General features: G+C 38.8%; 1 protein-coding gene across 1 annotated transcript in view; it reads right to left on the bottom strand.

Annotated features, from left to right (window-relative positions):
* The window catches only part of foxj3 (forkhead box J3), a 93,102-nt gene that overhangs the window by 17,826 nt on the left and 62,261 nt on the right, over window positions 1-13,015 (bottom strand). Inside the window, exons 5-8 of the mRNA XM_046875010.1 lie at window positions 9,537-9,638; window positions 5,342-5,470; window positions 2,182-2,356; window positions 1-344 (exon numbers count right to left, since the gene is read on the bottom strand). The exon at window positions 1-344 is cut by the window's left edge and continues 82 nt beyond it. Of these exons, the coding sequence (XP_046730966.1) occupies window positions 1-344; window positions 2,182-2,356; window positions 5,342-5,470; window positions 9,537-9,638 (750 nt within the window). The remainder of the gene's footprint in view (window positions 345-2,181; window positions 2,357-5,341; window positions 5,471-9,536; window positions 9,639-13,015) is intronic.

The raw sequence follows: 13,015 nt of genomic DNA, 5'->3' as shown, positions 1-13,015 counted from the left end.
GGAGTGTTGAGTGTGTTGGGAGTGCTGGGTGTGTTGGGAGTGCTGGGTGTGTTGGGAGTGAGCCTGGTGCTGGGTGTGTGCTGAGTGCGGGTGCTGGCCATGTTGGGCATGGGAGTGCGGACCATGCTGAGAGAGATGCTGTGTGTGGGGAGAGCTGTGGGCAGTGTGAGACGGGTGCGACAGGGGCACCTGTGCACCGCTGTTGGAGATGCTGCTGGGGTGAGAGTTGGTGATGCTGTTTTGACTGGTGTGTGGGTGGGTGCTGATGGCATTGCTTGGCGAGTGCTGGTAGGAGCAAGAAGTGTGGCTCTGCTGGGAAGACTCTGATGGGATCCCCATCAGTCCTGCAGCAAGATATGAGAACCATGCAGTCAACATTGACTCGGCAGACCACAGACTACAATCTAAATATATCCTTGTAGTGTGTGTGTGTATTTAGACCTTCACCACTACATCTTTTGGTAACAAGAAAAAGAAAATACAATGCAAGACAAATGGATTTCTTTCATAAATACTACTGAGTGAAGAATTTTGTTTTGCATAAACATTGTGTGCCTAACAGCCCTTTGATTTATAAACATGTTATCAGGTTACCATTTTCCTTCAGTACAGGGAAACCTGATTAAATGTATTATTTTGTTAATCACGCATGCTACAAATTATTTAAATAAAGATCACTTCAAAAATGTGGCTATAGAACAGAATCATGCTCTCACACAAAACATACACCCCATAAGGATAGAAAGAAATTTTTGGCCTCGTGTCCACACTGAGACAGCGTTGTTAGTCAATGAAAGCGCAGCTTTTTGAAAATGCTATTCAAAGTGGATAAATTTGAAAAATGCTGTATTTGCGGTGTGGACTTTGAAAACGGTGGCTTTCAAAAACGATGACGCATTTTTAGTAATGGCTGAAAAGTTTCAAACAGCCAGATAGTAAATAAACAGCAGCAGACTGCACATGCGCAGTACAAGGATGAAAGCGTTTCGGGCGTCTAAGTGTGGATGAGCAACTTTTGAGAAAAAAACGAAAGCAAAAGTGTGGACAAGGAGTGTTTTTAGACGAAAATGCTGTTTTAAAATGTATCTGGATTAGTTTAGATGTAGGCTAAGGCAACCTTCTTGCTGACTGCTAGGCAAAATGTACAAGTGCCTGAACAGCCTAAAATTATTCATTTTGTACAGCAGTTGAATACAGTCTCATAAAACCTGGCTCAATTTCATTCTCATATGAGCCGTTTAAATAAATCCCTGTCTCTGTGAACACTGGGAGGCAGTGACTCAGCTCATTCACAGCCCCTAGCCTCTGCTCCATCTCGTCAGGCTTCTCCTTTGACACTGCAATTGTGCTCGATTCCAGAGAGGCGTTAATGGCGCGCCAGCGCCTGCACACCCAGCAGCACTGAGGGGAGCATGTGCCCGCCTGCCTGCCTGCATTCAAGAAGCCCCTGTCCATCACAGCATTGGCACATTAAACCTATTTCACTGAAGTACTTTTAAAGCAGGCTCCAGGGCGGCCGCCTTCACAATCGCCAGAGAACACTCATCGGCCGGGTGACCGAGGTGCATCTCTTATCAGAAAAGGCCTATTGTCCAAGCGAGGTAGAGTACAGAAAGCAATTAGCCAGCATCACTTCTGAATAATCATGTAGGCTCATTACCTATTACCAAAGCCAGTGAATTAGCTCATGTCTCTGGCATCAGGGCGTGAAATCCTCTCAACAGCTTATTTTCGTGTTTTAATTGCCCCAGCCTGCATGCACGGAAAAAAGTAACAACTTTCAACTAATAAAACATAGATGATAGATTAAAGGAGAGGCACCCTCTGAATTTATTAACATGGCACATTTAAACTGAGGTAAGTAGGCTGTGAAGGAGGCCTGGATGACTTGTTGAGGGCTTTCATGCATAATGCAAGCATTTTAAAAACAAAAAATTGTAACTTCTTTTAACTTCCTTGTTAAATATAAACAGATTCTAAAAACAAAGTTTACGCTTTGGTAACTGATATGTAAAAAAGACAGATAACAGTAAAAACTGTCAGTTTGTTACTGTCAGTTTTTACTGTTATCTGTCTTTTTTACATATCAGTTACCAAAGCGTAAACTTTGTTTTACTGTACTTAGTTCATGCTTTAGTTTTGGTCACAATTCTTAGTAAAGTTCTTATTTTGCTCACTTACCCTGTTGGCTGAAAGACTGCTCAAATACAGACTTATAAAGGCTGCGAAACGAGGCACTGAGATCTTCAAAGTCAGAGAAGAGGAGCTGCTTATCTCGCTCAGGGATGCTGTACTGGGGTTGGGGGGCCTGCTGCAGGCTCATAGATTGGGACACCGGTTCTGGGTGACTTGTCACCTGGAAGAACAAATTAAATAAATCAGTAGTGATATTAATAGCCCACTATGTGACAAAGATCAGTGATCAACATTAATCAGAGACAACAGTAACAACATTAATGACTTTTAGCAGTGTCAGTCATCATGAACACACTGCTTACTGTAGCCAAGGACAAAAAGAAGCAGAATGGAGTTGTACTGTCTACATACAATCTATAAAATAAGGCTTAAAACTAAAAAGAAATAAACCAGAACATTTTCATTGAAAGAAAAATCTGATATGATCCTTCTTAATCCTGACTAATCCTATATTCAATATCTTAGGACACTTTTTCTAACAATCTGTCAGCAAATCAATACACAGGTGATTTGCAAACTATTTAAAATTAAGATCAATGGCAGGGCTTAGAATAAACAAGCAAACAATCAAAAAAGATATAATGTGATGTAAAGCTGCTATGCAACTGAACTAGTTAGTAAAGCATACCATAATCTGTTTAGATATTGTAAACAGTATGAAGAGAGGGAGGTACAATCCTGGCAATTGCACCTTTATATCTCAAAATTCCAACATTTCTTTTAGCCAATCGGGCAGCAACACCCCCAGTGTAGTGCCAGAAAGCTTTACACATTGAAAATAGGCTACAATCAATAGAATTGCATGGTAACAAACTAAGCCTCTGAGCCCTGTAGAGAACTCTGTCTAACAATCAGCTCTGAAGGAGACGGAACAAAGATGAAGCAAAGGTGGTCTTGTTCATAAACCAGCAGCTTCAAACTCCAGGCCCACAACATGGTTGCTGGTGGATGCACCAAAAATGTTGGATGTTTACTAGAAATAAAGTCAGAATTACGAGAAAAAAAAAGTCTGAATAAAATGTGGAGGAAACTGGCTTCCATAGATTCAGGCCAAAGTACACAACAGAGTTTCCAAAAGTTGGGGTTCATTTCAAATTGAAACAAAGAAAACACCGTACAGTGTTAATGTTTTATGACTAATCTGACATTTCTTTTTATTTATGATTTTATATTTATATATTTGTATTTGCATTTTTAAAGCAATATGGCAATTAAATGCATTAAATGGGACAGGGGGGTATGGAGAAGGATGATCCTTTGTGGTGACCCCTAATGGGAGAAGCCAAAAGAAGTAGAAGAAATGGGTTTAGTTTTCACAGATGTTCTTGTATGCAATTTAAGTAACTAAAATGCAATAATCATGCAATAAAATTGTTAATTTTAAGATACCCGTCTTATTTTCTCTTGCATATTTAGTATTGTTCTTTAAAAATAAAAATACTTCTTATCCGATTACCTGATCAATCGATGGAATAACTGGTAATAATACTTAACTCAAATAATTGATAGCTACAGCCTTAATTTACCATAAATCAATCTTGCCAAATCAGTAAGATCCAAAACTTAATAAAAAATATTCAAAGAAGTTACGTTACAATGACCATGCAATATTAATTATATCATTTACAATAGTATTAATCATTTACAATATTAATCATTTACAATATAATTAATAATTTACAATTGTGCTTAAAAGTTCCCTAACCCTTTATAACATTTTCACAAAAGTCCTAAAAGTATACAACGTAAACCCCTTCATATGAGACAAAAATATTATTATTTGTCATTTATTTACTGAGAAAATCCAATATTACATATCTTTGAGTGACAATGTTATGTGAACCTCTGTGCCCAATGGGATGGCTGGCACTCAGCGTGTCGGCGAGTCAGTGAGTGCCTTTTTTCTTTTTCTTTCTAAAAACAGGGATCTAATCAAAGTATAATTATTAGGTTTTTGGGGACATGTTTGTGAAAGTGTATAATGTTACAAACAAAGATTTCTTCAGGCTGGAAAAAGCTCATCAAGTGGAAAAGTGTACCAAACCATCTCTAAATGGTTTGGAATCCACAAATCCACAGACAGACAAATTCTTAAAAAATGTGAAAAAAATTAAGATCACTACTATCCTCCATAGAAGTGGTCAACCAACAAAGATCACTTTTTGTCTGTTTGGATTTTAAATATTGAATCTCTCCCAAACCATTTGTATATATTAAAATGTGCAGCAACACTGTAACTGTAATTTAACTGCTAGATTGTTTAAGCAGAATTACTGCATGCCCAGCCGGTCTGCACCAAAATTACTATTAATTGCAAGCATAGCCTTAATATTTCTTCTAGTTAAAACTGGTCAAAAGCACTGAAGTACAGGCTGTTGGTCATAGTGGTCAAATGTTGTGTATGTGCCACAACCACAGCAAAACAGAACATGTGCAAATATATGCAGCACACCATGTCACTCTGCATACAAAAATGATTTTGCTATACGTTCATTAAACAAAAGAAAGGTTGTATTAAAATGTTTTACACAAACTGCTAAAGTAGACATTTGTTAGATTTATGCAAATAGACATTTGTAAGTGGTTTATATTCTGTCAGACCCTTGATTTAGAACCAACAATCAATAAATATAGAGCAAAAGAGAGCATGTTTTTAAGGCAAGATTTCAAAACATGGAAAAGCATGGAAAAGCAAAAGAGAAAAACAGAGAGGAAAAGTGGGAATGAGCAGTGTTTGGCATGCAGTACTGAATTCAGCAGTGTCTGTAGTGGATCAATACTAAAAGCCTGACGTGAGGAGCACAAGGGCTGCAACAAAGGAGGGGGTGTTTCTGGTGGAAGGTCTTTAGAGGCAGCACTTCCCTTTAGCTTGGTTCCAACAGTATGCAGGCTTCCTTTCATTCCCTTAACCCCTGAATGAGCGTGCCTCCATGCCTCGGATTAAGTATTCACAACGTGTGTGTATACTGGGAACTCGGGAGAGGGAAATCTCCTAAATGACTAAAAAATATCTGCCAGCTCCTTCTAGTTCTGCTCTTTTTTAATCTGTTGATTTATTCTGATATAGCATTGCTAGAAGAGCACAAACATTCCCCCTTTAAGTATGTTCAGGTAAAGTGGCTAAGGGAATACAGTCTTGTCTTACCGGGGTGTAGCTGTGTACACTCCCTACACTGTTCAGATTGACTGAGGCAAGGCTCTGGTCAGACAGGCTGTTGTTAAGGCTGCTTCTAGGGCTATCACTCCCATCTTGGTCTGGGTTGTATAATGCCACCTGAAAAAGAGATGAGATACCAATTGCAATTATGAGCAGACAAAAGGTGCCATCATGATCTGGGCATGTAAACTTCCAAAAGCAAAGTGCAACAAAAAAGCAAACGACCCGCAACTTTTGGTTATTGAAAACAGAAAAACAAGGTCTTGGCTTGGTTCTACACTCCAGGCTTTTACATCAGAGCTTTGGTGTATGAGAGGCCTCACTGAATAAACAATGTTGGGGTGGAAAAAAACTGATGTCTGTTAGAGTTATGTTGCCCTGTGATGGCTTATGAACAGGTATAGACTCAGTCATTCCAGTCTGTAATGTAAAGGTCATCCTACAGTAAAAAACATAGTATCTGAGAAGCATTAGCTTGGTTAGAGTAAATTGGTCTGAAGTAGCTCAAAACAAATTATTTGCACTAGAGAGTATCTGACCCTTACAAAAGTAAAAAACCTATGAGTATATGGGGTTCTTTATACATAGTTCTGCACATGGTAATCCTTGTTATAAAGCTTTCCTCCAAATATGTTTGTTAGGAGAGAGTAAAAAAGATACTGGAGAAACTAAATGTAAATCAACATAATGAGATCCTGAAAGAAAAACTCAATCAAACTTCCTGTGTTAGAAAAGGATGAACAGAATTGCAGTAATACGGCTGCATCTCATGGCAGCCCTAGTCTGATGCTTAAACCTCTACAGTCTACAGTTTTTGGGTCATTGGCAGTGCCTCAAAATACCAAGATTTGTTTGCAACCACTGTACCAGCTAAAGCACAGCTGTTTTTTGTTATGTTTCTTTCAGTATCAGGGATATAGCAACAGCTAGGCTTTTAATCTTTTTGGCTTGTTCAGGAAGACACAGACAGGGAGGGTGAGGGAAGGAGAGGAATAGGGAGAGAAATAGCGAGGGAGAGAAATAGCGAGAGAGAGAGAGAGAGAGAGAGAGAGAGAGAGAGAGAGAGAGAGAGAGGGGAGGGAGGAACAACCAAAAAAGGAGGGAAAAAATAATTCCACTTCATAGTCTCTTACAGACAATTCATTCAGCCAGAATGAATGTCTCCCAATCCTATTATTCACCTCGCTTCAAACGAAAAACATAATAGATCCAGTCTGGATCACATGGAGAGGGAGGATTTAATGGCCTTATTTGCATACTAGAACCTTCTCCCAAATGTGTGTAGGCCAGACTCCAGCGTTCATTAGAACGACTAACCCACAGAGCCAGAGGAGCAGGGGATACGGACATGCAGGAACAGTTCTAATTACAATTAAATCCAGCACATCAGACAAACATAAGCATTATGTGTAATAAGGCCTTGAAGTAAGCCTCCACCACAGGCAATTTTTATTCTTTTGTGATAAAGTGTCAGTTTTCAAAAAGCTCCTTAAACTGTGGTTTGCTAAAGACCCCAAAGACGACGCCTACACTTCAAGAACACACGGCAGGCACTCAGTTGAAAAAAGCAGCATGGGGTGAAAAGGGGTGGGTGGGAGTCCACTACGAACTTGGAGTGTTTGCCAGTGGAAAGGGAGTGTTAGGCCTATATTTAGTCATGAATTAAAGTCAAAACCCAATGGTGTTTTTTTACATGGAAGACTAAGCTGCAGCATGTGTAAGATTTCAAAAGCAAAGAAAAATTTACCTGTGTGGCTTAAGCAATGGTGCATACCAGAGTAAAGATTCTGGGATTTACATATTGTGGTAAAAGAAGGACAGGTGAAGACAGCAGATTTTTTCAGCTCCGATTTAATAGGATTCTTTGTTCTGTTGGCAAAATAATATTTTCCATCTTGTCATTGTCATAATAAAGGTAATTAGATTTTTTTTCCCCAGGACCAAAATTAGGAATATGGCAAAATATCTAACTTAAAAGCAGATGCCAGTCTGGGTGTGAGTTTGTGCTGAGTGACCAGTGACTAGAATGAGTTGTTATAATGGCCTGCACTAACAGGTGGGAAAATCTGAGAAAGAGGGAATTCCTGTGGCTTGGCACAAAGCACTGAGTAAGGTGTGGCTGTACCATTTATGGGCCTCCCACTGAGAAATAACCTTTCAAAGAAACCCCAACTCCTGGTACTGGTTTTCCACTTTGACTCCTACCTAAATTTTTTTTTTATGTAGAGCATTAGAAGAAAAGCTGCAAGACTTAAAAACATTGCATTAGTCACTGGGGTGCAGGTGGGAATCAGACAGGTATGCCAAAATAAATAGCTTATACCTAAACTGAGCTTTTAATACATTTTTTTAGTCAGAAATTTGAAACATGGAAAATAAGAGGTCCAAATTTTGAACATGATTCACAAAAAAATTAAAGACATGAAGGAATGAACTAAAGCATCAAAAGCTTGATGCTTTGATGAACCACAGCTTTTAGACAGACCTATCAGTAAGTAGCCACTTTTTCTCTACACACATTGCATAACCAGCAGAACAACTCGTCATCAAATTCAGAGACTAAAATGTGCCATAAAGCATTCATTTTGCAATCACTTAATTTCACAGTAAACTTTAACATGCACATATTCTGCAGTCTTCCTTACCAAAACAATATACATTTTATAAATCCTTTTGGTTTAATGGGGAAAACCACTAAAATGTGCTGCTGAATTCTTGATTCTGGTTCGTAAGAAGGAGTTTATGAATTATCTACAACAAACTTTTAACAATCTATATTTTAACAGCAGCTTTGATAATATTGCTGGTTTTAATTTTAATTAAAGGCCTTGATCTTAGATCTTGTTCTGTTACAGTATAGCAAACGTAAATATACTGAGAATTGGGGTAGGGTAAATGATCAACACAATCTTAGACTAATAATTAATGGATTAAAAACAATGTTATTTAACAAAGACATTGATAAAGTCATTGAGAAAATGATATTTTCTGTAAGGAGATGTTTAACATTTATAGAAGGTGTTTTCTGCCATGGGAATGCCTTTATGATGGACGAGGTTGTCCTAACGTCAAAAGAAGGCAAATAAATTATGTTTGTAGTTGTGTGTAACAAAAAAATAAATAAATAAAATGTAGGACTTATTTTATATGTCAAAGATTTAATAAATAAAACAATGCAAGCAATGTCAAAATGATGTAGTAAATGAGTTGTAAAGTACTGTATTTTCCGGACTATAAGCCGCTACCTTTTTCCAAAGCTTCAAACCATGAAGCTCAAACAAAAAAAACCCCAAAGGCTTAAACAATGAAGCGGCTAATTTATGGATTTTCCGGGGGTTTTCCTGGTTTCACAAGCTTCAAGCCAAAAAACTAAGCCCCATAACATTAGACCAATGAAATTGCTGAACTGGTTCAGGTGAACCAATGAAACACTCTATATAAGCATGCTCCCACTGAATCGGGCCGCACCACATCATAAATATGGATGAGGTTCCTCTGACGTTTGACCTGCCTCTCACTCGCACTGTCTACAGGAAATGCAAATCATTCGTCACACTGAAAACAACCGGGCATGAAAAAACGCACTTAACCTGTGTTCTGAGCTGCACGGCATCGGGAGAAAAGCTTTACCGATGGTGATTTTTAAACACACGGCAATGCCAAAAGAAAAACTCGAGAGAAATTGTTGTGAAAGAAAGGAGGAAGACAGTGAACAATGACTTTCTTGGTAGGCTACTGTTTAGATACAAGCCATGTAACAGTCACTGTCTTTCTTTAAAGCCTGTGTAAACTTAATTAGTTTCAATGTAGACACCTGCGGCTTATAGACAGGTGCGGTGTATTTATGTTCAAAATAAAAATCTTTGTAAAATTCAGTGGGTGCGGCTTATATTTGGGTGCGCTTAATAGTCCGGAAATTACGGCAATTGAAACCCTTTTGGGTCATGCTGCATCAAATCACCCTGTCAATTATCATTTTCTTTTAACAGCATGTATCACACTGCTTATCCCCTCAAGAGAAATCCAGGTTAGAGAGCCACACAAGTGCTTTACATTGAAGTACATTTACAGAACCTGGCTGTGCAAGATAAAGGAAGTACAAAATATAAATTTATAAGTTTCTGGGGCTGTCTAACAGGGACCAATGGGTACCATACACCACTTGTACTGTACTGGTAGCTACCTTGTTAGTCACAGTGTTGATTGCCAATGTTGGAGAGGCACTTCCAGAGATGATGCAGTCCATTCCCAGGGAATCAGAGTCCAGACTGTAGGGTGTGGAAGCCTGTAGAGAAGAAAAAACAAAAACAACAAAAAAAATAAATAAAACACCTTTAAAACAAAAAAAACCCATTTCAGATCTGAGGATAAGAAGATTGAATTTAACATTACCTAGGTGAATTAACGTCAAGGCAAGAGCATATGGGCTTACAGATAAATAAATAAAAATAAAAGTGATGTGTTCTTATGAATAACAAGAGCACAACACTTATTTAGGGCAAACTTGGAATAACTCAAAATAAATGAAAAAGAAAAGGTTTTTTCATAGTCTGCTTCTGCTGAAAATAATAAATCCAGCTTCTCCCAAACCTGCTTATAATAAGAGGATTGCCTAACAACAATGTGATTTTTAATTCATGATAAGTAATGTCACCAAGCAAAATGTTTTAAATGGCAAAGAATATAAACTAGACAGAAAGTTTGAAAACATAAGTGCATATGCATGCACAAACAAATTCAGACAACACACACACGCACCTATGCAAGCACAAACATTCACACACAATACGCATAAACACAGAGATTCATTGGGATTTTTCCCCAAAAACAAAGAGAAAAACTATTTACAGGTTTTTAAATAATAGAACAACAAGCTATCCTGGCCACCGAATCACTATGAAAGTGTAACTATGCAAGATGCCTCTAAGGCAGCTGGATCTGTGAGCTGTGCTCCAAGGGTGGCCAAGCAATGCTTTACACCGAGTGCAGCTCATTAATAATAGAAACAAAACTCTGGCTGGGAACCCTTTGTTAATTGGCATTTCTTTTTGAAAATAATGGACAAAATGGCTGCATGCTGGGTATTTATTACTAAGCTGGACTTCCATCTACAAGATAAGCCAAAACCATGACAGGGGGAAGTTTATAAATGGCTTATTACATGCTTTTTTATAGGCAGGCTTTGTGTGCATATTTATCAAGTAGTATCAAAAAATCATTGTAGCTATAGTTCTGATTAGCACTAAATCCTGTTTGGCTTGTTCATTAAAATAAAGAGACATCTAAGATATTCATATTCTAAGATAATCATATTCAGTATTTTCTCCTCATAGACTTATTGAATCACAAACATATGCATGGCTACAGAAGATTACTTTTTATAACCACTAAGTAACCAAGTTTGCTAATTTAGATCACTTTTTAATTCACCAAAAAAAAAAAAAAAAAAAAACCCCAAGAAAACAAATATACACAGAGTGTAAGGATGTAATTAACAACAGTTTGAACAAATATAGTAAAAAATTATTTGGGCTTTTATGCATTCTTCTTCTTTCGGCTTCTCCCATTAGGGGTCGCCACAGCGGATCATCCGTCTCCATTCCCCCCTGTCCTCTACATCTGCCTCTTTCAAACCAACTACCTGCCTGTCTTCCTTCCCCACATCCACAAACCGTCTCCGTGGTCAGCATTCTTCTACCGATATACAGTGTTATACAGTCCTCTAAACATGTCCAAACCGTCTCAATCTTGCCTCCCTCACCTTGTCTCCAAAACGACCTACATGGGCTGTCCCTCTAATAAACTCATTTGTAATCCTGTCTATCTTCGTCACTCCCAACGAAAACCTTAACATCTTCAGCTCTGCTACCTCCAGCTCCACCTCCTCTCTTTTACTCAATGCCACTGTCTAAACCATACAACATCGCAGGTCTCACCACAGGCCTATAAACTTTCCCTTTCACTCTCGCAGATACTCTTCTATCACAGATCACTCCTGTCACTCTTCTCCATCCACTCCACCCTGCCTGCACTCTTTTCTTCGCTTCTCTAACACACTCTCCATTACTTTGCACTGTTGACCCCAGATACATGAACTCATCCACCTACTCCACCTCTTCTCCCTGCACCGCACCGCACCACTCCACCGCCCTCCCTCTCATTTACACACATGTACTTTGTCTTACTCCTACGGCTTTCATTCCCCTTCTCTCCAGCACATACCTTCACCTCTCCAGGCTCTTCTCAACCTGCTCCCTACTCTCACAACAAATAACAATATCATCTGCAAACATCATAGTCCATGGAGACTCCTGTCTGACCTCGTCCGTCAACCTGTCCATCACCACTGCAAACAGGAAAGGGTTTAGAGTCGATCCTTGATGCAGCCCAACCTCCACCTTGAACCAGTCTGTCGATCCTACTGCACACTCCACTGCTGTCACACTGCCCTCATACATGTCCCGCACCACCCTCACAGACTTCTCTGACACACCTGACTTCCTCATACAATACCACAACTCCTCTTTCGGCACCCTGTCGTACGCTTTCTCTAAATCCACAAACACACAATACAATTCCTTCTGACCTTCTGTATACTTCTCCATTAACAGCTTTTATGCCTTCTACCACAGTAAAAATAATTAGGTGGTTTAGATCCAAATACTGGTTCCACATACCATATCAATGAGTTTTTCCTTGCCACAATCATCACTGGCTTGCTCATTAGGGATATAGTTATAGACATTAAACTTACCGTAATTTACAGACTATAAAGCGCACCCTTATATAAGCCGCACCCACTGAATTTGACAAAGATTTAAATTTTTTACATAAATAAGCCACATCTGTCTATAAGCCGCAGGCCGAGGATTATGTCATTTTTATTTTCTGATGCTCATTTCTAAGTTTCTTTGACTAACCCATAACGCTGTTGACAAGAAAAATAAAGCACGAGTTTTGGAAACCTGTCTGTGCTTATATGATATAAACACTGCTGCAACTGTAGTTTTAGTGAGCTATCCCTTGACCCAGACTCAACACGTTACAACGGCTTGTATCTAAACAGTAGCCTACCAAGTAAGTCATTGTTCACTGTCTTTCTCCTTCCTTTCACAACTACAGTGGTACCTTGACCTAGGAGTGCATTAATGTTTGAGTTTTCCGAGGTACGAGCGGTCACTTGGCCGATTTTTTTGCTTTGTTACGCGAGCAAAAAATTAAGGTACGAGCTCGAGACGGCGCTGCTAGATGGCAAAGCGAAGCCAGAAAGCGAAAATTGTGACGAAAATTAAGATAAGCAAAGAAGAAAAAGTAAAAATTTTAAAGTTTAGGGATACGTAGTGTACAGGAGTGATAGTAAAAAACGAGTTTTGCCTCCGCCTCCGCTTATCGCCTCTACCAGCCTCCACACACACACACACACACACACCACCCAACCGGCGTTTTCGTTAACTCAAGTCGTCTCTTCTCCAAGGAAAATACACTGAATAAAACTGAATCTTTACATACTCTTTCTATTATGTTTTTATACAAGATTTGTTATTTAGAAATGTATTTTCCAATTTAATAACATGAAACATAAAAATGGGGTGTCATTTTGAGGGTTGGAACGGATTAATGCCATTTTAAGTATTTTCAATATGGAAAACTGATTTGATGTGC

The sequence above is a fragment of the Silurus meridionalis genome, chromosome 19 (genome assembly GCF_014805685.1).
Source record: "Silurus meridionalis isolate SWU-2019-XX chromosome 19, ASM1480568v1, whole genome shotgun sequence".
NCBI classification, from domain to species: domain Eukaryota; kingdom Metazoa; phylum Chordata; class Actinopteri; order Siluriformes; family Siluridae; genus Silurus; species Silurus meridionalis.
This window is presented reverse-complemented; position numbering and strand designations above follow the sequence as displayed.